At 41.6% G+C, this 27,711-nt stretch overlaps 1 protein-coding gene across 3 annotated transcripts in view; it reads left to right on the top strand.

Moving 5' to 3' along the window:
- The window catches only part of TNIP3 (TNFAIP3 interacting protein 3), a 64,418-nt gene extending 36,707 nt beyond the window's left edge, over positions 1 to 27,711 (top strand). For 2 of the 3 annotated variants that reach the window (XM_077934011.1, XM_028745017.2), the window contains 6 exons: positions 217 to 336; positions 5,412 to 5,537; positions 9,296 to 9,349; positions 10,396 to 10,554; positions 13,841 to 13,901; positions 25,447 to 27,711. In XM_077934011.1, coding sequence (XP_077790137.1) covers positions 217 to 336; positions 5,412 to 5,537; positions 9,296 to 9,349; positions 10,396 to 10,554; positions 13,841 to 13,901; positions 25,447 to 25,526 — 600 coding nt within the window. In that variant the 3' untranslated portion in view covers positions 25,527 to 27,711. The remainder of the gene's footprint in view (positions 1 to 216; positions 337 to 5,411; positions 5,538 to 9,295; positions 9,350 to 10,395; positions 10,555 to 13,840; positions 13,902 to 25,446) is intronic. The other variant, XM_077934010.1, reaches the window with a different exon arrangement.

Here is a 27,711-nt window from a genome sequence, read left to right as displayed (position 1 = left end):
TCTCTTCAGGTGTCTTTGCACCTCCAAGGAATGGGGGGCTGACCCCCAGTTTGAGAACTCCTCCTGTAACACAGATTCCCCAACCTTTACTTAGGGATTATAAATATGTTAGTTAGAAAGGCTAATGAAGATTGTACTGCTTAAAAAGCAGTGATTTTTATGTAGTGAACTCCATGTGTAAAGTACTTTTTTTCTTTTCTTCCTTTTTGGCTACAGGCGCTTCAGGATGCCCTGAAAAATCAAAGTGCCCCCTTGCATGTGACTCCTGTAAATGCCCAGGATATGAACTGCAACCATGAAGAGATGAAAATGCAAATGGAAGTTCTCAGGCAACAGGTATGAATGGATTGCAGTAGCATTGTAATTCATTTAATTCTAAAGGTAGAACTCCTTGGTTTTAACATGGACATTTCATTCTGTGCATGAATTCCAAGATGAGCTCAGAACCATTATAAATGAAGGTTGGCATTTTCAGTATAAAGTCTGGTTTTCAGATGTAGCACTACCATTTATACTAGAAAACTTCAATAATAAACAGCTAGATCAGCTCACACATCCTCCCCAACCGGTTGATCTATATTTACGTTTTGTTTTCATACTGTTATTTTAGTTGCAATACTCCTACTCAACTCACCTATCAAATGCCACCGATGGGACTGGATAATGAAGAAGCCACGTGCCCTTTCCCCATTTTTGTGGGACTACACGTTGCTCATGAATCATGTTCTTCTTAGTGCAAGACTTTTCTTTAGTTCAATATTCTAAGTGGACAGATAAATTAAAAGCATATAAAGTGTCCCCAACTGGCTCAAATAAACTCCATTATCTGTGGAACGGAAGATTGATTTAATCAGTGTTGCAGAACCTCAGGAAAAGATGTGCTGCTACCTCTCTCTCTCTGTCTCTCTCTCTCTCCCCCCCCCCCCCGGTTTCCTTTTAGACAGGAACCCATCCGTTTAAAATTATGTTACTTTCCAGTTAACCTTAGGTTTTAAGTCTGTCATTCTGGACACTGTTAAGAGTCAGTTGCTGAAATACAAATGTGTAGGATGGGAAGGCCCGTGGACTAAAATACTTGTTTCTGTCACGTTTGAAGGGCTGAGCCAGATTTTACTCTCATGTAATGCATGCCACATGTGGAAGGGTAAAGCCTTGAATTTGATTGTTCAATAATGGATTGTACACACAATAAAACAGAGGATATCATTCCCTCCCCCTCTTCCCCTTATATTTCAGAGGGCACTTAAATCTAGTCTTTTTTTTTTTTTTTTTGTATCATTTCATTTTATGCATCCGTTGAGACGCTGTGGAGTTCACACTGCATATTGGAAGACAGAAGGTTCCAATTCCATGTTATAAGGACATTTTGCACTACCTCCTTTAGTTTTCTAAGCCTCCTTCATGTCTTAGGCTTGCAGTAATTATAATAACGGTTGTGGGGACGATATAATAAGGGGAACCAACAGCAGAGTCCATGGACCTGCCCCACCCCCCCTCCTCCTACCTTATCGTGTCTGTTTGTATGGAAAGGGTAGGAGAGGTCACAACCATTCCCCAAGACTCAAAAATAGAGGAAGCTTAGCCAAACACAAAGGACTCTACTCTTTCCCAAAGAGAACCAGGATGGAAGCCAGCTGTGTGAAAAAGCAGATAGCGTATGCCCACTGGCTGATCAGTATCAACTAAACATCTAGAGCAGATTATCTACTTGCTTTATGGCTTCGCCAGCCCTGAATTGCTTCCACACTGTAGTCATTTCTTCGTTCAATTATTACAACTAATTTGAGAAGTTATTGCCAATGTGATTTATACAATGTCTTCCCTCACCTCTTTTTAAATACCAGGTTGGTGGTGATTTTAAAACAAAGCAGATACTGCAATTGCATCTCTATTCCTGAGCAGGAATGCTATTCTAGGGAGTAGGTTCGGTTAAAGCAAATGCTTCTAGATAAATGTGTTTTTTGATCTCCCTTTAAGGCTGCATTAACACATCAGTAGTGCCTGAGTACTTTTCCATCAGCTGTGGGGAGAGACATTGCAGGATTGCTGAATACAGGAGTATACAGTCCTGTGTGGAACTACAGTTCTAATTCTGCTTCCAGAATTAATGTGGAAGAACCATGAATCAGCAGCGCCAAGGAGTCCTAAGATACATCAATACTATACTTTTAAAGCAATTCACAGCACAAATGTCTCCTCCCAAAGAATCCTGGGAATTGTATTTTGTTAAGGGTGCTGGGAATGGTAGCTCTGTAAGGGATGCACTGTCTCTGTTTTGTGGTTGAAATTAAGAATTGACTAACTTTGGCTATAAGGTTCTGAAAGTGGTATTTCTAAACTCTGGGATTCTGAGCACATCAAGTAGAATTCCCTGGGAATGTGCAGGATAGACTGCATGACTCATGGGGTTGATAATCCAGTGACTATAGACACTGGTGCATTATCACTTATCAGCATTTCCAGTAAGTGGTTGTTCATAATGATTTTTAATTGAAGTCTTCCTGACTTACTCATGCACTAGCTGTCAGTGATTTGCTCCTTACAAGTACATACTCATGGGGGGAAAGATCATGACTGATGCAAGCCTATCCAGACGCATAGACACTGTCATCTTTTAATCTCTTTAGTTTACTGCTGATTTTAATTATTATTTTTATTTTTTAACTATTGTATTGAATATTTCTGGTAAACAAAGTTTTATTACAATCAAGTGGCATATAACTTTCATTAAATAAATAGCAGGAGGAATTGTGTCAACCAACACCAACATCCACCCAGCCCTGCCAATAATGCCAGAAATGGCAAGTCCCCTGTAATCCTTTAAACCAGTGGTTTTCAACCAGTGTGCCGTGCCACCCTGGGTGCCTTGAATGATGGTCAGGGCAATACTGGCCTCTGTTCCTCTTTCTTTCCCTCCCTCCTCTGATGGCCTCTCACAGAAAAAAATGTAGTTGGTCAAGGGAGCCGTGGACTCAGAAAAGTTGAAAACCTCTGCTTTCAACTACAAGGAGACAGAACCCTTCATTGCATAATGGAGCACTTTACAAGAAGCACAGGTTTAGAGGGGTGAGGAAGCCCATTTTCAGCCACAGTCTGAAGGGAAGCAAGTAGTAGACCTATCTCTGAGCACCATTCCTATCTCTGAGCAGTGCAAGATTCCAGGGGATCCGGGTGCTTTTCCAGGTTTTGTGTTTCCTTCAGAATGAGGCACAGTGGAGAATGTATCTTTAGGATATATGGTTCATTTACACATATACAACCTGAGTCTATGATGGAGGGATTCATAGCATTAGCATCCGTTTCTCCCATAGCTGTAACCTTGGATTGAAACAGAAATGGAACATTGCTCTGTGTCTCTCTCTCTGTTCCTAGTTAGTTGCGTTGCTTCTAGTTCACACCTCTCCAAACTCTGCTCTCAACTCTGTCCTTCTAAATATCCATTTACCGCCTCACACAGATCCGCTTCCTTTGTTCCCCTTAATGGCCCATCTCCCAGGCGATCACCTCGCCAGGAAAGTAGCCTTGTCTTATATTTTAACACTTACTGGATCCAGGGGTTCGAAGGGTCTCAGCATACAGGCTACTGCCCCCCCCCCCCGTGTGTTTTTCCCTGCCACCAGTTCTTGGCACAAACAGAGCAGCTGCTCTAATAAAGTTTTTTGAGGGAGGAGTAGGGAGGGTGCTGGGCCAGGCATTGTTTGGCTTCAGACTTGTTGAATCTACTTTCTGTTTTTACTGGAACTTCAGCAATAGCTATGTGGGAAAGATGCAACAGACAGAATAAAAGAACAGGGCGACTCCTAGTGAAGTCTAAGCATAGGACTTTGTTTTCAGTACCAGAAATGAGCTGAACCCACACTCCTTTAACAAACAGATCCACATCTGGCTAGCTTTCTTCATTTCAGCAGCCTAATTTGAGTGGGAAAAGTAGATTTCTTGTTAAATAATTAGGTGTTGGAAACCCTTGTCAATCTACTGCAAATGACCCAAAGATAAAACAATCTAGTTCCAATCTATCTTTTGCCCACCTCTGCCCTGGGCTGTCTCAGAGATTGCCACCTAAGGTGGCGTAGCTTAACACAGTGTGTATATATAGAAAGTGAGTGTGTAATCTGATAAATTGCCAGCAATTGTCTCAAGCCACAGTTGTCTCTCTTATAATCATACATTTTGTAAAATATTTGCTACAGTTGGGCATGGATAGTTTTTTAATAGAATCTCATTCTCCAATGTGCTGTTGTTCTTGTTCCATCCAGAGTTATTTAAAGATGTGTTGTGTTTTTCCTTTTTTTAAAAAAAATCAAAGCTTTTCTGACTCTTGACATATGAGGCAGTGAGTGTAGTCCTAAAATACTAAAATTAAAGGGTGATTTACTGTTGACATAAATGGAATTCAAATTGTACCAGATGAGTTGAAATTTTACACTAATTACTTATCAATGGAATGTATTCATTTGAATGGCTAAACATTTTGTAATCATGCCTGCCTGAAGTTGCCAAAACTCTTAGTCCTGGAAAGTACCTTTCTCTCTCTCTCCAGAGCTGAGAATTAGCCTGTAGTTGTATGCATGTTTACCTGGGAGTAAGCTCCATTGAACACACTGAGGCTTACTTCTGAGTAAAAGTACATGATTGCTCTGTATATTACCATTTAATTTTGTTTGATGGATGGAACTAAAAGCCTGTGTAAGTATAGGGAATTTATAGGAAAATACCAAATTGAAGCCAGAAACCCCTATAATCTTTCTGTGATTGTTAATTGTTATTAATTATGTGATTATGGATTCTTTGATTAATTCTTATATCCACACCAAATATAAAAATCATGTAAAATTCTGCGAGACCTCTGGGTATAAAGGTAAAGGTCCATTAGGTCCAGTCGTGACCGACTCTGGGGTTGCGGCACTCATCTCGCTTTATTGGCCAAGGGAGCCGGCGTACAGCTTCCGGGTCATGTGGCCAGCATGACTAAGCCGCTTCTGGCGAACCAGAGCAGCGCACAGAAATGCCGTTTACCTTCCTGCTGGAGCGGTGCCTATTTATCTACTTGCACTTTGACGTGCTTTCGAACTGCTAGGTTGGCAGGAGCAGGGACCGAGCAGCGGGAGCTCACCCCTTCGTGGGGATTCGAACTGCCGACCTTCTGATCGGCAAGTCCTATGCTCTGTGGTTTAACCCACAGCGCCTCTGGGTATAGGGCAGTATATAAATTCAATAAATAAATTAGAGGGGAAGGTTTGTGAGAACAAATAACTTTTTTTAATTACCAAAATTTCAGAACCCACCATGACATTTCCTTTTAAAGCATTTTTCATGTAAATGGATAGACTTGCCTATTTTGTACCTTTTATAAAATTAATATTTGGGGCATTGCCTCTACTGAATATATATTACATTATCCTCATTTTTAGGTTCAGATATATGAAGAAGACTTTAAAAAGGAAAGATCTGATAGAGAGAGACTTAACGAAGAAAAAGAAGCACTGCTGAGAATTAATGAGAGAATACAGTTTCAGTTGGACACCCTAAATTCTCAGGTATGAATAAAAACAAATGTATCATTGCCAAAACATGTGCATTTCCTCATTTTCTCGCTTTCCATTCAACCCAATTCTGGCTTCCGTTCTTTTCTGGCTTCCGTTAATTGACACAGATTTTATATGAGGTCACCATCTGGGATGAAATCATTCTGGAGTAATGTTGGTGATGAAATGAGGAATAATTTGAAACCCACACCCTGAACACACACAAACACACACACACTAACTAAATGGAGTGACTTGTGACAAATGCTGTGCCTCATGAAATATTTTGTAACAAGCACCAAAGTTCTTTTTTTGATCTCTTGTTTCTGATCCCAGATAGTTTCAAGGGAATTAAGCAGAATAACATTTTCTGGCTATTCTGTATGATTTCTGCAACTAAGGCTGCATCTTATATATGTTTGCCTAAGCTCCATTTGCATACAACAGAGTGAAAATGCATTTATTCATTTTATGAATTGCTTTCCACAAGGTAAAGGTAAAGGGACCCCTGACCATTAGGTTCAGTCGCGGATGACTCTGGGGTTGCGGCGCTCATCTTGCTTTATTGGCCGAGGGAGCTGGCGTACAGCTTCTGGGTCATGTGGCCAGCATGACTAAGCCGCTTCTGGCAAACCAGAGCAGTGCACAGAAATGTCATTTACCTTCCCGCTGGAGTGGTACCTATTTATCTACTTGCATTTTGACGTGCTTTCGAACTGCTAGGTTGGCAGGAGCAGGGACTGAGCAATGGGAGCTCACCCCGTCACGGGGATTTGAACTGCCAACCTTCTGATCGGCAAGCCCTAGGCTCTGTGGTTTAACCCACAGCGCCACCCAAGTCCCAGAAGGTATCCTGAAGCAATTTACTATATAAATATCGCATAGGATTGCTCCGCTAATCATCTGCACCTAAAGAGCTATAAGTGACAGTCAACCCATGAATAGATTTTGGAAGACTAAGTTCAAATCCTTGTTTTGCTAGGATCTCATTAGGTTAGGCCCTTGTATCCTTGAAGTGCTAGCGAGGAAACATGATAAGCTGAATTTGAATCCTGGCAAGATGGGGGCACTGTGGATGAGTGGTCTCTGTGCCCAAGAAATCAGTCAACTGCCTGCGCCCGACAGGATTGCACTCCTCCTGAAGGAGCAGGTATGAAGGCTGGGTGTGCTTCTGGATCCAGCTCTGTCACTGGAGGGCCAGAAAGCATCAGTGGCTAGAAATGCCCTTTACCAGCTCTGACTTATGTGGCAGCTACAACTGTTCCTGGACCAGGAGAGCTTGACCACATCGGTCCAGGCATTGTTGACAAAATAGGATTACTGCAATGTATTTTCTGTGGGGCTTCCCTTGCCGGAACTCTGGAAGTTAGTGCCGTTAGTGCCGAATGCCGCAGCACAGCTGCTGGCAGGAGTGAGACCCAGTCTGCATATTACACCTCTGCTCAGAGATCAGCACTGGTTGCCCATTGGCTACTGGGCCAAGTTCAAGGTGTTACTATTAGTATATAAATCCCTTGACAGTTGGGGAGCAGCTTACTTGCAGGATCACCTTACCCATAGGCGCCTGCTCAGTCACTTCAGTCTGCATAACTGTCCCTGTTACAAGTGTCACAAAATACCTTTAATGTGGCATCACCATACCCTTTGGAACTCCCTGTTTTTGGCATAAGATGGGCACCTTCACAACATTCTTTTTGGTGCCTTCTTAAAACATTTTTGTTTAGGTAAGCCTTGTCAGTTTACATTTCTTAGCGCAGAAAGTATTGATCTGATGTGTAGAGATCTTTCCTATTCTACTTGATTCAAGAGGGTTCTGGAAGCTTCTCTGTGTGAAAGAGACAAGCAGAAGGTTTATGATGTTTAGGTTATACCTTCAGAAAAGCTGGCTTAAACTGGCTCTGTTATCTTTTCTGTCATGGTCATGCTGACTATAAAAGTAGGGCCAGAAGGAGCCTCGGTTTCACTTTCTCTTTCTGCCTCTCTTTCCTTCTGGTGTGGAGTTCTGTACATAGTATGTATAGTGTTAAGGTTTAGTCTTATTATAAGTTATTGTAGGGACGCGGGTGGCGCTGTGGGTTAAAGCCTCAGCGCCTAGGACTTGCCGATCAAAAGGTCGGTGGTTCGAATCCCCGCGGCGGGGTGCGCTCCCGTTGCTCGGTCCCGGCGCCTGCCAACCTAGCAGTTCGAAAGCACCCCCGGGTGCAAGTAGATAAATAGGGACCGCTTACTAGTGGGAAGGTAAACGGCGTTCCGTGTGCTGCGCTGGCTCGCCAGATGCAGCTTGTCACGCTGGCCACGTGACCCGGAAGTGTCTGCGGACAGCGCTGGCTCCCGGCCTATAGAGTGAGATGAGCGCACAACCCTAGAGTCTGGCAAGACTGGCCTGTACGGGCAGAGGTACCTTTACCTTTACTTTAAGTCATTGTAAGTTTAAGTTAAGTCTGCTGCAACTGGATTTCTTATAGACAGTGCCAATCCTGAATGTATTGGATTTGTGACCATTATGCTCATTTGCCTTCAGTAGCAATAAAGCTCTGCTGGATGAAATACAATAGCCTCTGGTCTATTTTTGGGAATCCTGCAACGTGTTTAATTTTTTACTCTGCTAACTATACCTTGGAATCTACGCTGGATCAATATTGAGTAGAATTTCTAGGACAAGCCTACCAAGACATGCAGAAGTTGCATATGATTTGTCTCTGTTGATTTTCATCATCTTTTGAATATTTTTAAATACTTCTTTTTAAATATATATTTTTAATCAATAATTTTATTTTAATTTTTCTAAACGGCTTAAGGGTTTTCTAGCAATCAAGTGGTATGTTAATTTGGTTAAATAAATCAAAAGTGTGCTTGTGCCAATCATTAAGTCGATGTCGCCTTGTGGTTCTACTCTGTTATTTTCTACCTCCATCTTGCATCCTTGCTCATTAAGCATTTTATCCTTCTGCAGCCATGGCGCCTTCCTATAAAATCAGAACATTATATTATCGTTGTAGAGATCATATGGTGTGATTTGACATGCTTAACTGTTATATAAGTAATACATAAATGCAGTTATCAGGTTTGTTTGGGGCTTTTCGGGTCAACTTTTCTTGCAGGAATTGGAAAGGAAAGATCAAAATGTAATTCCTCACTTGTCAGGTGTCTCAAATGAAGAGGGAGTGGCAAGTGAAACGGGTTGTAATGATGCAAGGAAGCTTAATATGGGACCATAGAGCGAACAACAAAATGTTATTGGCCAATTCTGTGAACTAATACAGGATACCCAACCAATGCTTGTGCAACTATTTCCTAGAACTATTTGTAAAGGAGACCCATGGCATTCTGGGGCAACTTGCACTATGATTTAACTGCCCTTTAGGTTTAGATTCCCCCCCCTAATATATATATATAATGTAGCCTAATCTTCATCAAGTGAATTCAGACCGGGCTGTAAAAATAAATATGTTGTCAACAAGTCCAGTTGCTGGCAATGGCTGGCATAATTTGCCCCCCCCCCCCGGTGCCTTCTCATGAATGAGGGCTTTGGCCTTAACAAGCAAGAGATGTTCTGTTGGCATGACCCAAAACAATTTCCCTCACTGTTTCCCTCGCCTTTGACTTTGGAGCATAAAACAATTGTCGCCTGATGAACCTGTTAACTTAGCTCACCAAGCTTCCACAAGGGGGCATGAGAGTTCTTGATTTCAGCAATTGCTTTTTGATAACATACTTCTAGGCAGGCATGCATGCACTTTTTCAGTATGAAATTAATTTCCCCTACACAGGTTAAAGACTGCCAGGAAGAAAGGGAGCTACTTGAGAAGCAAGTAAAGCAACAGGTGTGTGTTGTACTTCAGATATTTTTTTTCCCAGGAGGCTCAAATGACACACAGTTGCAATCCAACCAACTAATTTTGCTAATGTGATGAACAAAGAATTTGTCTATAGGACTCAGTGCATGCCATGATTTTGTGCAAATAGAGGCAAAGTGCAAAATATGGTCCTAAGTTGAAGCTATTTTTTTGTTGAAGCTTAAAGGTTCCAACTATTTTGGCTGCTTTGACAGAGTTGCATGTTAAGTGGACAATATCTGGTGAAATCTCTAAGCTAAAGGTGGACTCCATACAATTTCCAGTACAGGGAATGGCCTTATCCCTCACTATGACTAGGCGCCGACTCCATGGGGCCTGAGGGGGCCCGAGCCCCCTCAAAAATTCGTTTGGGGGGGCTCTGCCCCCCCAATAATTTAAGAAAATTATTAGTTCGGCCTCATTACGCCCCCCCCCCCGGCGATTCTCTGCCAGCCGCTTCATTCCGCTTCCACGCGCCTCGGATAGAAGGTGACGCGCGCCGCTACCTTCTGTCGCCTCCGTCACCATTTATGAGGAAAAGCAGGAGGAGGAGACCGGAGGCGCCCAAAATAAAACTGTAACGGCATTCAGCACTCCGCCTCCCCGGTGGGATCCCGCACGGGCGGCCGGGCAAACGACGAGCCGAGGGAGAAAGTCTGCCTTTCAGCCCCGGCTGACTGACAACTTCCCGGGGCAGGACCCCGGTATGGGCCCCCCCAATATTTTTTATAAGTCGGCGCCCCTGATGACCATCCAAAACAGATTATGTTGATTAAGCAAATTTAGGCTTAAATTTGAATTTTAATGTTTCATTGTGCAGAAGGCTGCAGTTCTACTACTGGCAAACTTGTTATCAGTTTTGTGTTGCTTACTTAGAACTAAGGATGCAATTACCTGAATAGAAAGGCACCAGCTACCAGTTGTACATTGCAGTATCAAACCATGAGTACAGGAAATACTAAGATGTTGCTACTTTAATTGGGAAGTTTATTTATTTATGTATTTATGTATTTATTATTTCAATTTTTGTATAGGCAAGAGACCTCCAAGCACTTACAGAAAAACATGGCTTCCCACATCAGATGTTTGTTCCTGCATGTTTTAGTTGCAGGAACTGTGGGTTACTTCACCCTTACCCTGAACCTCAAATAAAATTGGCCTCGTGCAGCATTCACAGAAAGCAGCAGTGCCCAGTAAGTAATACTTCTGCCTGCCTTCGTTTCACAAAGTGGAAACCAACATTGTGCAATTACAAATGCAAGGATTCTGCAGGAGTAGAATAATGTGTGCATTGTGAAATGTAAACACTCGCCTCTCTTTCTTGCCTTGTCATTTCAATTTTTCTCTTTCTCTTTTTCTCAAATAATTGTTTTTGTAACTCATAATGTACATATTCCCATCATCTTTCAAATAGCTCACATCTCCTGCAGAGTATTTTTTTAAAAAACACCCTCTATTTTCTCTCTCTGACCAGAACAAAATATATTTTACTCCATTCTTGGTATGCTTCAGGGCCCACATCCAAGTAATAATCTTTAAAACCATTAATGAGTTGGGGCCACACTGGTTGAAGGATCATCTTCACCTATACAAACCTGCCTCTCCTTTCAGTTAAGCCCCCGAGGACCTGATTGTGTGTCCTTCAGTGAGAGCTATAGGGTTGACCCCACATCAATTTGTGGAATTCTATCCTGAGACCCCATCAGTTCAGGTCTTCATATGGGCTCTGAATAACTTTGCTTTGAGTTGTTTCATCTTGGACTGATAACTGGGTTTTGCCGGAAATAGTTTTAATTATTTTTATAGGCTAGTACCTAAAGTGATGTTAGCAAAAGTAGCATTGTAACTCATACAGTTGCACATAAGTGTATAATAACCCTAGCAGTTGTACACCACCTTGCCTTGCAAGGGCAAGACACACATTAGATTTGACTGCTACACTGTGCTGAGACTGAGGCTCCTGCTAGGGGAATAATGGTTGTTCAAGCGGGTTGCCACAATTGCATTCCTTCACATTATGGTGAAGAACGCAACATGGATGGAGTTGCCATTATCTTATTTCTCCAGGACAATCTCTTGCATAAGCCACTATGGAAGTGAATGGAACCTGCCAAGGACCACACATACTTAAGCTTAGATAGAACAAGGAAAGAGCCATAGATAAGCAGAGCTTTTGTTTAAGTATTTTCCCTTCTGTTTCTCTTCTCTTATATGAGCTTGTGGGGGGGGGGGAGGAGTTTCTCACTAAAGTTTAAAACTGAGGCCCAATTAATTTTGGCTGCTGTCCTAGAGCTTTCACCATCTGGGTTTCTAGCTGTGCAATGCATCCTGGGGGTTTATAAATTTTGCCTTCCTTTAGAAGACTGCTGGAAGGGTGGAGTCCTTTCCTGATTGGTTGTTTTGAAATCTATTCCCAAGTTCTTTTGTGATTGTTTTCTTATATAAGTGTAGCTGGCTCCAGCAGGTTTTTTTAAAAAATAATAATTCCCAAGCTATTTGTCATCAAATGTGAAAAGTGTTAGAATTGAGTGAGTGTGTAGGCTCAGCGTATGGAATATAGTACAGATACTTCGTTATATTTTGACTTTCTACTCCTTTTCTCCCCTAACTCACATTTGCTGTTTACTTTTCAATCATCCGAGAAATCTTTTGTTTAGTCTGATTTTGAATCATGTCTCTTTATCCTTTGGAATACTTTCAAGATCATAATTGTGAAAATTATGTTAACTGCCTTGCAGTAGTGTTCACACGTTGTTGTTTGGGTCTCTGAGAATACATCATATGTTTGTAGTTGAGTATGGCTTATTTTACTAGGGAGTGTTTTGCATGTTTCACTGAATATTTATCCCATCCATGCCCTGATGTCTTTGGGTAGAGGCTTAAAATAAAAAGTTAAGAGATAAGATATTTAATATAATTTATAGTACAAACTAAGTTAGACAATTGGGCCATCTAGCCCTGTTATATAATACCCTTTTGGGCCATCTAGCCCTGTTATATAATACCCTTTTTAAAATTAAGTTTAAGGTGCTTGTGTAACATGGTTTATTTGATAGCAAGCTGCTGGAATTCAGTGGTTCGCCATGTAGGTGTGACCACTTCTCCATGCCAGTGCAAAGATCCAAAAAGCAAGGTTGGATTTGACTCCATTTTTTCTCCTTGTAAAACATCTCAATAAGGTCTCCTCCAGACACCCTGTTTATGGAGCATTCGTTCTGGGAAAAGCTGTGATTTGTTTAAATTAGGGCTTGTCCAAAGAGATATCAAACCCTGGTTTCTGGCTTGTTTAGATATCCATAGTTAAAATTAACTGTGATTCCTTCCCAGTTCCCAGATGAAATGACAACCTGCAGGTATCTAAACATGGAAGCGGATGCTTCTGATCTCCCTATTGTGAGTGTGCTGGAGAAATGGGGAGAAGGCTCATGCACATAATACTATGCTATTGCATTTGAGCCAGGTCATAAAACTCCCAATCACTTAAGTATTACATCAACAACCCAGTTACATTAACCATTATATCTGCAGCAGTGTTACCTAATTGTGGTTACTTCTCCATCCGGGAACTGAAACCCCATTTAAACCATTGTTTCATGTTCTGGAGCCCTCGCCTTCCATAACCACAAAAGTAACACCACTTCAGGTGTAATAGTTTACAATAGTTAGAACCTGAGCGGAAACTGGTGTTCCATAAGAGAGAGAGGTGGGCCTTTTGTGGCCTGCTATTGATTGCCTAACCATGGTTAAGCAACCAGGATCATTCCGCCTACCCCATCTCAAAAGAAGTTTTCTGCATAGGAGAAATGTTGCATAGGAGAAATGTTGCATGTTTTTGTAAAAAGCTATTTTCCCCCTTATAATAATATTTCCTCCACCCAAAAAAAATCATTTTAAAGTTCAAATGCTGACCTGCTGCCATTAGAGTGGGAGATTAGAATTCTGTTTTGTGAGGTCACCAGGGTTTTAAAAGAATCCTAGCAAACTGCGAACAAGTTCCCTTTGGAACACGTTCACCTGTCATGTTGATGCACACCAGGTTTCTCTTAGCCTCTTAACAGCTGACATTGACTGTAGTTAGAGACCTAACTGTTTATGATAGAATCAGGTGCATTCCATCTCACCCTGTCTTCTCCTGCTCTTTTTCAAGGTTCATGAGGCTCTCGGAAATCTGGTTTGTTAATGTTAATAAAGTTTGTTTTGATTTGTGGGATCTAGGAGGTTTCACACAACTCTTTAATATTGTGCTCACCATCCAAAAGACACAGCAATAAAAAGAAAAAGAAGAAAAAAACAGCTGAAGAACTTAATCAGAAAAAAAATTATTTGATCAAAATAAGAAGGAGATTTTGGGGGTAAATTACTTTGGTATGACTAATGAAAGGCTTCACAGTATAATTATATTTACCATGCTGCTATTCTTTTGTTTGAAGTGTCTATGAAGTCCATATTGCTGTAATAATGTTTTATTGTTCTGCGCAGCCAGACTATCAATGGTATGTTCCCGACCGGTTTCCGCCAGATGTGCCGCACAAGGCAAATGGTAAGGCAACAGCTGTACTGAACACACTTTTTAAGAGTTCCTTTTTAATGGGGTCTCTCTCTCTCTCTCTCTCTCTCTCTCTCTCTCATTGATCAGTAGTAAACTTTCATAAGTACCCAGTGTGTGATTTGTATACAGCTCTATTTTGTACAACTACACTACATGCATGCAGCCAAGGCTGTGAATTCTAAATATAATGCATTTGTGTACAGCTTTTGGTATTGCCAAGCTACTTTAAAACATGCCTTAAAGAATCATATAAATCCCTTACTGAACACCTAAGAAAAATGAAGGATATTGGAATTGCGGTGCTCAATTCATAACTTGGTTGACAGTTGAGCAAATGGTGCATCTAATATATGGTCTCTAAGGAGCTCAGTCTAGCCACTGTGGGCCTTTCCTACAGCCAGTAGAGAGGACAGTGGCTGACGTCAAATCTAGCTAAGACTTTGCTACCCTAACACTGCCACCATTCTGTCTTCACACCAAATAAGTTCAAAGGCCATGCAAGATAATTATTAGTCCACACACCTCAACTCTTCTGGTTTAAGGGACCCACGGATGATGTCATATCTGCGGGTCCCCCAAAATCCTGGAGAAAACACTTTCCAATATATCTTACCCAATTCTATTTGCCGCATTTTCAAGTGCGTAGCTGGTTCAGCCTCAGCTCAACCTTATAGAATAGGAACATGTTTTCCCTAGAAACACAAATCACTCTGGCTTCTCTTAGGCTAAGCTGAAGCTGCTGGGCAACGTAATTTATTTGTTTGTTTGTCAAGTAACAGTACAATTAGTTCTGAAGCATTTGCACACTATCTTAATACATTTTCCTCTGTTTGCACATTCCTTTCCTATTCTTTCCTGTTTGTTGTAAGCACCCCTGGAGAAGGAAAATGTTTTTCTTTCAGAGGCTGTATGGTAGAGGTGGGCAGAAGTAGAATTTGGTCCACCAATAAACCCTTGGCCACTTTATGGTGGGCCAGCTAATGCTTGGTGGTTGCTGGGATGCTTGCAAGGAATACTGAATTAGGTGGAGTTTGGTCATATACAGGAACCACTTACATTCTTGAACAAGAATTCAGGCTCTTTCAACATGGAGTATTAACAGTTAATGTAAGCTAGTTGCGCATTAACTGATAAAAAATCCCAATCAGCATGGATTCCAGGTTCAGATGGAGTGGGGTGTGTGGTGTGGCACACGAGCTAGATTCTTCCAGTGGACTCTCCCCATAACAGGCCATCACCTGCTCACTACTGTTCATTTGCATGCCAGTCCTTCTTTACTTGGTATTGCCTCCCAGCAAAGCAAGCCCTATCATTTGGCGGAGGGTGGCAGCTGCATTAGGCATCTGTTGGTCCATACAGTTGAAAGTAGAACATGCTAGACTGATAGTAACCCACCTCTTCTGTGAGTGTGAAGGGCATATTTTCCTGTCCCTCATCCTATCAGAGCAGGAAGAAATGCAGGAAGCCTAAGCAACTGTCATGGGCAGAACAAATGGATTTGTAGTTTGGGACATTTGTAGGCTTGTTGGGATCATACTGAACTAGTTGTGGGGTTGGGGTGTATCAGAGTCATTTAAGTCTGAGAATTGCAAAAGTAGGTTCCATACTAGAAGGCACAAGAGGCATTTATTTTGAGTTGCTTATAGGACAGCAAATGGAGAGAGAAGATGGGATTAGAGCCATGCACAATTTTGTACTGCAGACATTAGATAGCCTTAGGATTGCCAGATCTCTCACTTTGATAATGGAAATCCAATTGTGAAGACTGCATGGCTAAAAGATACTGGAGCGCGATTCCTTATAGAGGCACAGACTGTCATGGAAAGGATGTCGGTGCAATACCCCAATGTGTAGAAAGTGAAATTTTATGCACTTCCAAACCCTTCTGTGACCTTGTGCAAATGTATTTTGATGAGTCCCACTTGCTCAGAATTTTACAACAGTCCCTTGCAGATTGTTTCACAAATGAAGCATGAGATATCCAGAAAACTGCCTGTTGTTCTTAGAACTAAAGCTCCTTACAAGCCATGAATTGGTTAGCCGTAAGATTGCTTGGTAAGCTCTCCATATGAAAACTCTGCAGCCCTTATAAGTACTTAATAACTTGAGAGCGTAAAGCTTAGCCTTGCTGAGCCAGCTAACCTAGGAGATCAAGTTGGCTGGCTGCATGCATTGAAGCCTTTAAGTGCTTAAAAGCTTCAGTTTATAAAGTTGTTGTTGTGGTTTGGGGGGCCAGCTGTCCCCGGGGAAACACATGACTTTGACAAGGAAAAGCAATCTTCAGCTTTGGGAAAAGGCATTTGGAAAGTGCATGAAATTTCCTTCAATGTTTTGATTTGTTTACATGTTCAATCTGCAAATGAGAGCCTGAAGAAAGGGGAGAAAATCTTGGAATAAGTGACAAAGTAAAAAGGTGTACTTATAGAGGGGTAGTTATTGTGGAATCTGTGATGCTAATGCATGCAAGTTTTTCACAACATTGACAGCAAAATGGCAACTTGTATATCCTCCCTCCCCCAATTTAATCCAGATTTGCCCTGTCCATTAAAAACCCAGCATTTTAAAACAACAACACTCTGTTGCCAAAAAGCCATTCGCAATACACGAACAATCCATTTGCAATATTAAGCCTCCCTTTGAAAGCCCCCTTAGAATTGTTATCTTTGGCATACAGAGATGAACCAAGTTGTGAACAATCCAAAGGGGTGAGGAAAAGGGCTTAGTTAGAAGTAAACAAGGAGTTCTGATTTGGAAAAGGGAATAACCTAGATTTAGCAACTTTTCAGGGCCACAATACACTAAACTTTTCACTTAGTATTTAAAATAGTTCATTGGAAATTACATTAGCAGGTGCAGAGGATGAGCAGGATCAGAACTTTCCTTTTCTCCCCTACTGTAGTCTCACTCCCATCCCTTGACGCTGCTATTAGTTTCTGAGAGGATGGTTTCACTGGTACCATTTGAATTTTCCTCCTGGAGGTATTACTATTATTTATTATTACTTATTAAATTTTTATACCATCAGGGGATATCAGGGCAGTTCACAGCATAAAAATACAAAATAAAACCAGAAAATACATAATAAAAACAAGAATAAGAACAAAACAAACCAATACCCCCCCCCAGACATATTTAAAAGGGCATAGAAGAGGAAAGTTTTCACTGGGCATCTAAAGATGTATAATGAAGGTTCCAGCTGAATCTCCCTAGAGAGAGCATTGCACAAATGGGGAGCAACTGCAGAAAAGGCCTGTTCTTGTGTTACCACTCTCTGGACCTCTCATGGAGGAATCACAAGAAAGGCCTCAGGTGGCTATTATTATCCTGGGATAGCTCAGCTGGTAGAGCATGAGACTCTTAATCTCAGGGTCGTGGGTTCGAGCCCTAAATTGTGCCAAAGATTACTGCATTTCAGGGGGTTGGACTAGATGACCCTTGTGGTACCTTCCAGCTCTACAGTTTTATGATTCTATTACGATTGCAGAGTCCAGGTTAATGTATACAAGATGAGGTGATTCTTGCAGTATTATCAGCTTTGGGGGAGGTGAATTTCACTGGGAATAAGTTGGGAAGGAAAGGTTTAACCCTACAAGGTCTTGTGCATTTGCACCCCTCCTCACACACTCCTCTTATGCAATACAAGAGACAACTAATTGCATTTGGCAAACCACAGTTTCCTGTTGCAATCTTGGAAACTGTTTAATATTGGACTGCAAACTACAATACGAAGCCAGCAGCTGATCACAATGTATGAAAAGAGGCAACATGTGCTGCCTACTGTCAGTCATTAATTTTGCATGATTTCCAAAAGTTTGTTCTTAAAAATCCTTTTTGAAAGAAGCATCTGAATGCTCATATGCAGCATATTGGTGGTAAATGCTGCATGAGTGAATAAGGCAGCAGTTCTTTCCCCTCTGCACAACAGTTTAAATCAAATTTAATCTTCATCTCTACTGCTCTCCTTCAGCAGTATAATCACTGAGGCGTCTAAACTCAGGTTTTGATGCATATTCTGTTTTCTTATCAGAAGCACACAAGGGGGCAGACTTCAAAGAATTGCTAGGAACATGAGGAACATGATTTGAAAGAAGTGTGTGTGTCTGTGTGTTATCCATGCATGTATCACTGTTCCACAGTGACAATTGCTGTGGCTACAGAGGTATTTTGACTCTCCGCACTACTCATTTGGGCAGGGAGAGGCAGCAAAACTCGGATCAGGATGGTGGCTAGCGAGGCAGGAACAGTCAAGCTAAGGTTTCATGTTAAGATATTATCAGTAGTTATCCATGTACTCAGCTCATGGCCCACTCGAAACAAGTGTTTTAATAAAATCCAGAAATTAAATACAGCACACATCCTCCCAGCAGAAAGTGTAGGAGTGAGCATTAGCTGTCTCCAGCTTTAGGCTATGGAGACAATTTAACAACCACTTAAAAGTTCTTTTTTTTTTAAAGCACCATTATTTCCTCCTCTTCTCTAATGATGCATGCTATCCACTTGCTGCCCTTCACATATGCAGGATATTAACTCAAAGGCATTTCCATGGCTTTGGGTAGCAGACAGTGTCATGCTATGGGGGTTCTTTTAAGGCATGCTGATGAATGCAAGCCATAAAAGTGCTCTCCCTGGTCCATTCCCTTCATCTTCCTCCTGCCTTCCTACTTTAGGCTACTGCGTCATAAAGAGACAAGCCCAGGCACATCCTGGTGGCTAGGATGTGGGGGACAGGGTGTCTGTGTCACTCCCTTCTGATCCCTACAGCCTAGACAGTCTTTGCACACAGCTGCTAGGAACTGGCTGCCTTCCATAGCAATCATGGGAGTGTCTGGACATTGTATATTTTTCCATTCTTTTACTATTTTTTTTTTATTAGCATATAGTAGGGTGTTCTTATTCACCAGGCAGGGTTAGGGGAGAGATTTTGAACAGGAAATCTAGATATGTTGAAAGAGGTTTCCCCACTTGTTGTCTTCCACCTTTCCTGCAACGGTGTGTGAAATAAAGGCCGCATACATGCTACACTCAGGGACGCGGGTGGCACTGTGGGTTAAACCACAGAGCCCAGGACTTGCCGATCAGAAGGTTGGCAGTTCGAATCCCCATGGCGGAGTGAGCTCCCTTTGTTCGGTCCCTGCTCCTGCCAACCTAGCAGTTCGAAAGCACGTCAAAGTGCAAGTAGATAAATAGGTACCGCTCCGGCAGGAAGGTAAACGGCGTTTCCGTGCACTGCTCTGGTTCACCAGAAGCGGCTTAGTCATGCTGGCCACATGACCCGGAAGCTGTACGCCAGCTCCCTCGGCCAATAAAGCGAGATGAGCACCGCAACCCCAGCATCGGTCACGACTGGACCTAATGGCCAGGGGTCCCTTTACCTTTACCTTACATGCTACACATCTGAAGTACATTGTTTCCCCCCAACAATTCTGGGACCCACAAAGCTACAGTTCTCAGCACCCTTGACAAGCTATGGTTCCCAGGATTCTCTGGGGGAAGTATTGTGCTTTAAATGTGTGCTGCCTATGCAGCTGAAAAATAGAGAAATGTGGAGAAAGATCTATGGGATCTGTTTGTGGGTGAGAGAGGTGGGTTCAAACAAAGGGCAAGAGGATACTGGTATCATAAGTGTGGTTTCTATTGAGTCATGCTTACTTATACCTCTCACCCACTCTTTCCTTAGCCTGCATTATCCTTTCTGCACATATATTTTGCTGGGTACCAGATCTAAAAGTTAACTGGCTTTCTTTTAGCCTAGCTAGTGGTCATCCTTCCTTGACAATGGCTTCCTTTTGGGGGGAGGAGGCAAAGGATTCAGGAACAAAGGACAAGAGTGTTGAGTGTCAGCTTATTTTGGCAGGTGGGATAGTATGATTTCCTTCCTTTTCCAACTGTGCAAAATTGACGAGACAGCTTAAAAATTGGGCTGGAGCTTTTCCCTGAACCTACTTTTAATAATAAAAAAATTCTCTGGGAAAGAGGTTTTATTGCTCAGGGCTTTCTTTGCATCCTTGTGATTCTGGCAAGCAATGTCAGTTTTGCTTCCAAAAGTCCATTTAGTGGGGGGCATACAATAAGATTGGTTCCCCCAGCACTTGTATTTGGGAACCACAGTTATTCCATGAAAACCTTAATTCAATGACTGGGTGTCTTATTGCTAAATATTTGACTGTGTGTCATTTTTTTTATTATTTAAGGCTAGTATATAGCTCACAGTGCGCAGATGAAGGGATACCACTAATCTCTCCTCTAAACACATCTTTTCAAGGGCATTAGTGACTTATTTTGCCTATACAAGCCTAGTGAGTTAGGAGTGGGATTACAAATGGGGAAAATCAGAAGAGCTAAGGAGCAGTTCTGACGTTGCAAATGTATTATTTCAAGTGTGTAGCGGGACCTTTAAAGTTCACTCCAGCTGTCCTCTTACCAGATAACTTTGGTTCCATAGCTGGATTACGTAATATAATATAATATACATGTGCACATATTTATTTCCACAGGTGAATTCTGATTCAAAATTCAGTAAAAGAATTTTGATTTTTCTTTTAAGTTGAGGTGAAGAATGGAAGATCAACATAAGCCAACAGGATCTTCCTTCAAAATAAATATAGTGCATCCAAGAAGAGCCAATAAAGTTTGATCACAGGGCACCAAATCTGATCATATATTTTATTGTTGAGCCATGGCAGGAAAATACAATTCCTGGAATTGTAAGCAATAAAAACACTTCTCTTCCTAGTTCCAGAGATAGGGTCTACATGTGTCCTAGGGCAACTGCAGATACTGCCACCGATGTATTGGTGCAAGAGAAAAGTCACAATGCAGTATAGGAAGGATATTCAGGATGTGAAAGCAAAAAGAAGAGGTGGGGGGATTGCCCATAGACCATCATAGGGTTGGTGCAAATTTGTGGCAGGGATTAAAGAGATTTCAAAGTCCACATTGGATACCTCTGATAAAGCACAAGCTTCTCCTTCCAGCACATCTGCTATTGAAGTTAGGTTGCCGGAAAGCTGATGAGGCTCTTTGTACATTATCTAACCTACAACAATAGAGTTGCAACGCACTCCTATCTTCCCCTCCTGATTTTCATTAAACTTAGCTGGGACTAATTAGTTTTCTAGTCTCATTAGGCACAGCCTCCCAGCAGCTTCTGTAAAAAGAATCAAGATGAATGCCAAGCTCCTAATAGACAGCGGAGGGAGACTTGATCTATCCCTTGACATCATTAGTTATGATGGCAGCTTTCATTATGCTGTGGCCATAGTAGAGTTACGTCCTCCATACTGATTTATTGCTGTACTTTGAACCAGAAGTGGGTGAAAGGTACCTCGAAGAAGAGCCAACACCAAATTTCAGGGGCATATGCTTCAAGTCACTGTGGTTTCAAAACAGTCACTTACTTGGTAGCACCCAGGGATGGCATTCTTGTTAGGCAGAGAGAGGCCACTGCCTCAGGCAGCAGATGCTAGAAGATGAGAAGCTGTTAGAAGATAGGACACACAGCTCTGTGTGGCTTGCCTTGAACTCCCTCAGCTTGCTTGCTGCTGTCAGGTGCTGCTGTCTCATCACCACTGTCAAAGAAAGACTGAGCTGCCAGTGTGGTCAGTTTTCTGCATGTGGAATGGAAAGAAGGTGCCACCTTGTTCTTCTTCTGGGCAGCAAAATGACTTGGGCTGTACAAAGGGTAGACACACTTCTTGCTTAGCCACCAGGTTTTAATCCAAAGGAAGATTAGACTTTGGCCTTAGCTTTGCACACTACTTTCCTTGACCATCACTCTCCTCATGGTGTTGGGGGCAAAGACAGCTGTCTGTGGGATATCCTTGACTTTGGAAGTCCCCAGGGCATGTGACGTTGTCTGCTTCCTTGAAGCTAAAGCAAGTCTTGGTCTGGTCCATACCTGGATGAGAGACCACCTGGGAATCCTAGGTGCAGTACCTTTAATACCATTATGGGGGGAAAGGTGGGATGTAAATATAAATAAATAAATAAAACCAAAGATAGATCAATGTAAAGGGGTAAGTAGATTTTCAGATAAACTCAGGAACTATCTCCCAGCTCAGGTATCCATTTCTGCCTGAGGTGGCCATCCAGAGCCAGAGAGGAATTGCACATGCCCTGATCTCACACCTTATCTCCTCCTAGATACTATTCCAGGGCCAAGAAACCCATGATCAGACCCTTTGAATCAAAATAGTTTAAAAGCAACCATTAGTGAATGAGTAAACAACACAAAAAGGCTTGCTTGATACTTAAATCCATTATCTTTTCCACTGCTAAATCTACTTTTATTCCACCCATGTGTTTAAAACTGTACTTCCTTGAATACCACACTTTTTTTTCATTCAGAAATAGCCTTGATGTAAGAGTCATAGTTTTGCTGAAGGAAGTGCCTCAAAAAGGAAGCTCAACAGTAAAAAATAACAACAGCACCCTCAGTTTAAACAGTAGTATGGTTTCAGAAAAGCAGCCTTCGGAATTGAATGTTCTAAGATTTATTAATTTCCTGTTTAACAGTTAATGGTCAAGGTGGTTGTAAAAAGTTTCAAGTATAATGATTATCTGGTATGAGGATGCCTAGGGAAGATATCAAAGCATCTTTATACGAACACGTCTTTCTCTGGTTTGCATTGAAATTGCATATGGCATTGGTAATCCTGGTATTCTAGTAATATACTTCAAATTCCCAGATGTTAATGGGCTGTATTTTCCCCCGTTGATTTCATGAGGCATTCATTTAACATATGGAAAACCTTTGCCTTCTCATCCATTATCTGGAGAGGGGAGACAAAATTAGTTCCATGCTATTTGTTCACTAATATAGATGCCACAACCTTGAAAGAGTTGAAGTTGTGAGTGTTTGATTTACTTAACCTTTTAAATTGAAACAGTTGCAATTGCTGCTAAGTAAAGACTAGCCTTTTCCCCATCGTTCTCTCATCTGTTTCTCACTTTGCCAGTGTTCCAAATGTATCTGGATCTGAGGACAGCAACAAAGATTTGTTGCAGCTAGGGATACTGTAGATCAAATGTCAATTTTGTTCTTTCCAGTTTTTTGGTAGGATCACTTTTAAATGTGAATTGAAATGAATATTTAAATTCTTCTCCCCTCCATAGTTGAAGCCTGATCCTAATATCCTGAACATTTTTTTCAAGCAAGTCCCACTGAATTCAATGAGCCCTAATTCATGGTAGATGTTTTTAGCATGGGAGCTGTACCTTCACTTGCAGCTGTGATCCTGTGCCAATCCTCCCTTCCCAGTCCTACTCTCTTAAAAAGATACTTCAAAATAAGCCAGTACCAACTGGGTTCAAGTGAAACCAGATACTCTGAGGGCCAAGGAATCCATATATGCAGTACTCTAGTCTTCAACTCACTGGAAGGACAGATCGTGAAGCTGTGGCTCCAATACTTTGGCTACCTCATGAGAAGAGAAGACTCCCTGGAAAAGACCCTGATGTTGGGAAAGATTGAGGGCACAAGGAGAAGGGGATGACAGAGGACGAGATGGTTGGACAGTGTTCTCGAAGCTACAAACATGAGTCTGACCAAACTGTGGGAGAGAGTGGAAGACAGAAGTGCCTGGCGTGCTCTGGTCCATGGGGTCACGAAGAGTCGGACATGACTAAGCGACTAAACAACAACCAAGTCTTCAACTGTCTTTAACTAAATGAGAGCTGTGCTGTTAAAGCTCTGAATGCAGCCCTAGGAACAATTTTGCTTTTCAGGACTTGGTTCTAAGCCTGAAGCAGTAAAGGCAAGAGGGTCTCTTGAGTATTTGCAAAATGTATTTCTCTCATCATTAAATAACTGATAGCTCTCTCTATACTAGGGGCACACACAACTCAATCACTTTTACATTTCTATTAACTCATCACTACTTTAGATGAAAAGCCATTTTTCAACCCTCCTTGTTCTTTCCTCACAGTTTGCTTCCCCTTCTGTCTCTGTGTCACTAGTGGATTCTCTGTACCCATTTCTCTTTTAACCTTTCCTCTTCTGTGCTCTCCCTTTCTTAAAAAACGTGATCACTATCTTTCTTCTTCCTCTGTACTCCATAGAGCTCACCATGTCTTTGGTCACACCCAGATGTCATGTTTATTGAGCATTTGTTACCATTTGTTTGTGGGGAGTGTACACATTGTTGCATCAAGCCATTGTTATCCCACATTTTTCAATGCTCTACCACGACCTCATTCCTCACTGCAAAAAGTTCGATTCTGGGGGAAAGTGGGAGGGTTTTTGCACAAGAGTGCCTAATCAACTTCAATTATGCAACCTAAATTTTCCTGGTATGTTTTTTGAATCAAATCCCAAAATAGTGACAGCCTGGAAGTGTTATTTATCTCTCTCATGTGTTGTGCTTGTGTTTCCTTCCTCCCCCATCTGCTCCCCTCCCCTCCCCTCTACTCAATCACTTTCTCTCTCTACTCCCTGCAGCACCATGCTTCTCTCTGCACCTCAGTCTACATTGCCCCTCTGTTTTCTCTTTCTGTATCCCATACTTTACTTCTATATCCCATAGAACCCCCTTTTCAGCTCTACCTTTCTGTTCCTTCTCTCTTTTGTGTCTGCCCCCTGCATCTGTACTGCTCTTTTCCAAGTTCAGCAGCAATGGCACGTAAGGTGTCTACTTAACCATCTACACAATGAATGAAGTCTCTAGAATGCAAGTGAGCAAGTCATGCAATGTGACTAGTGTTCTGTCTGCAACAGCCCAGAGGAATTAGTTAAATGCCTCTGGACAGGAGGAGCAATGTGAATGTACAGTATTGATTCACTAATTATCCCATTCCAATTCTCGCTTTGAATGTGGTTTGGATAGGGCTTAGGTTTTGTTTGTATGCTAACCTGGCACTGTACTTTTGTAACTGTTATTCACCTTAAAAATGCCATAGGTTATTTAGTGTTTCCTTTTCCGCCTCGGTCAATAGAAGCCTGGCAAACTGCCACCAATGGCTTGCATTGCACAGATCCATTTTGCTTGTGTGACATGGCTGTGGGATATTATTCCTTTACGGCAGTGTTTCCTCATCCTTGGCTGATATAAGCAGCCACAATATGTGAAATAAATGGACAGTCCAACCAGGATTATAAAAGAGATTTCTGAGTTTCTAGAACAGGATTAACTCTGCTCCCAACTGTCTAATGTATCACAAACTGAGAAGAGGAGGGGGTGAAGGCACCAGTACAAGAAGCCTATTTAGCATGTAAGACTGTTGGTGTTTTTCTGAAGAAACTGGTCTCTTGACCCAAGATGCTTTGGGCTTTAAACTAACCAATATGCTCCATTTTGAGACTTTGCTTTTTCATTTCATGATTGACTTAGTCTGGATTCGAGCCAATGTGTCCTTGTTTCTCTTTTTGGTTTATTTTAGAATATTAATGATTCATGTTGTTGTTATAGCATAATATTAGTTTATTAATGTTTTTTAGTCCTGGGGAAAAATTCAGCTCAGGGTATACGTATTAAGACAGTGAAGCTGGAGAACTGAAGATGTATAATTTTCTTTCACATATGTATCCATTTATTCATAGATGCCTCCTCAGAAAACGAAGGTTCCCACTTGTACCATACGAAGAGAACGAACCAAAGCAAAGACAAAGAGCCATCCTGACATCGCCTGTAACTGCCGTTACATTTTCTTGTCCTATTGCACTCTGTTTTATATGATATACCATTATATAACATACACACAATGGGAGATTTCTATGACAGTGGCAAAGAGACAGATTCACTTCCAGCTATAGTTGTTGTTGTGGAAAGACTTTCTCCCCGCCCCACCCCCCACACCTTTCTTTTAAAATAGACTGTACCAAACCAGTTGCAACTGTTCAATTATAAATAAATGTCTGAAGGGTTTTAGGAAATGTGCAAGTGAGTGGTGCTATGGTGGTTTGCAAGGCAAAATGTCTGTATGCGGATCAAGGAGAGGGCAATTGTGTCCTTACCATTGGGCACCAGAGGAGCTGTGAGGTATTGCAAGCAGAGTTGTGCATATAAAATGTGGCTAATGGGATGCTTGTCCCATCCACATGGAGCTTACTGTGTGGTCTATAACCTTGTATTTGGTCAGGGTTGACTGTAGTACCCCCCCCCCCTTCACTGTCACTCAGTGCCTAAAAGTAAAGCAAGTGGCGGTTCTTTTTTATATGTTGCCCTCTATGTTGTAGATCTGCTTTAATAGTCCGATTCCTGCCCTGAGCTAGGGAGTCGCAGCAGATGACCTCTAAACTTCCTACTCACTGTAAGATTCTATGGCCACCACATGGCAATCCAGCATTTTTGTGAGCAACCTGCCTCACTGGCTGCTGCAGCAAATGTTTCTATTTGGTTTTACTACTATTTGGTCAGGCTGCGTCTCAATCCCCATTTTTAGTTTAAGAATCATCTCGTTGTCATTCTGAATTCTACAGTGCATCTCTTTGAGTATGTTAGTCTGCTAAACTGGCTTGCACAGTGTGTGATCCACCACTTCAAACGTAGCCAACCAGACACGCACTGTTGCTTTGCTGGAGGATTAACAGTCTCTGTACTTAGGCAACCCTTTGCAGACAGAAGAACAAATGTGTTTCATAGAAGTCCTGCTGGGCCACCTTAGAGGGCTATTGGGCAGCAATTGATTTGGTGGGTCAGTAGCAATCCATCAACCGTTTATAATGGTCAGTAGTCGTGTTGGGCTGTATTGATTGTGACAATACTTGCTGTGTCCTCAAGCCAATTATTCAGAACAGTCTCATCCATATCTGTATAGCTACTTGTAACGTTCAATATTGCAACCTAAATACTCAATAATAACTTGCCTTCTATTGCCAGAATTAAAATCTATGGTTAAAAAGAGAACAAAAATGCACACACATCCTGAACTTGCTTGCATTTACACTGAATGCAGATGGAAATCTGAATGTATGATACAGAATTAAAACCATATCGGTGATATACATGTATATGCATATACGTGTGAATGAAATATTTCTAGAATTACTGTAATATTTTGAGCTGAAGATTAAGGCCAGAACAGAGTTTGGCATGTTTAACCCCTGAAATGATTTAAATGTGACTTAAGCACGCAAAACTGGGTGCTGGGATTGTGCCTCAGCTTTGTTTTACCCACTTTAATAACATTAAACATAATTTCCCCTGACATACAATTTGAGAACAAATGTAATGCACCTAAATGTAATTGCATTTTAAAATGTGAAAGAAACAAGCATGGCAGATGTTTGAGAAAATACTGCAGATTTTAATCTTCTTACAGCATTACCTTTCCTTCTCCTAATGGGGTAGTCCCTGCAAGATTCTATCAGAGCTTAGACTTCTAGCATAGTTGGTCTCAGACACTGTATTGGCCAGATAGCCAGTGGACCATCTTATCAAATCAGGAATTTCTCTATGTCTGTATCTAACTTTATGCAGCAATATCCTTCTAGACTCCACCAAGCGCCCTATAGTAGACTTGTCAATCAGTTGTGGAAGACACATCTACTTTCCCTGTGTATTATGTACTGACATAATTGCCACTTTAATATATTTTTTTAAAGTCATTTGATTTCCAGTTAATGGATGGAGATGGTAGCATTAAAAGAATAATCTTAAAGGATTAGGTGTGTTAAGTATTTGAACCACAATGGAATACAATTCATGGTTAGGGATTTCTTTGCAATTAAACCGATTCCCTGAACAGCTTCATTTTTACATTCATATATCAAGGAGACAAATCACCCTGACCCTATCACACCGTATAATGGAACCTGTACAACAAGCCTTAAAACTTACAATTCTCCAGAGTATATATATATATA

This window comes from Podarcis muralis, chromosome 9, assembly GCF_964188315.1.
Source record: "Podarcis muralis chromosome 9, rPodMur119.hap1.1, whole genome shotgun sequence".
NCBI lineage: Eukaryota > Metazoa > Chordata > Lepidosauria > Squamata > Lacertidae > Podarcis > Podarcis muralis.
Note: the sequence above shows the minus strand (reverse complement) of the source record. Positions and strands in the feature narration are given on the sequence as shown.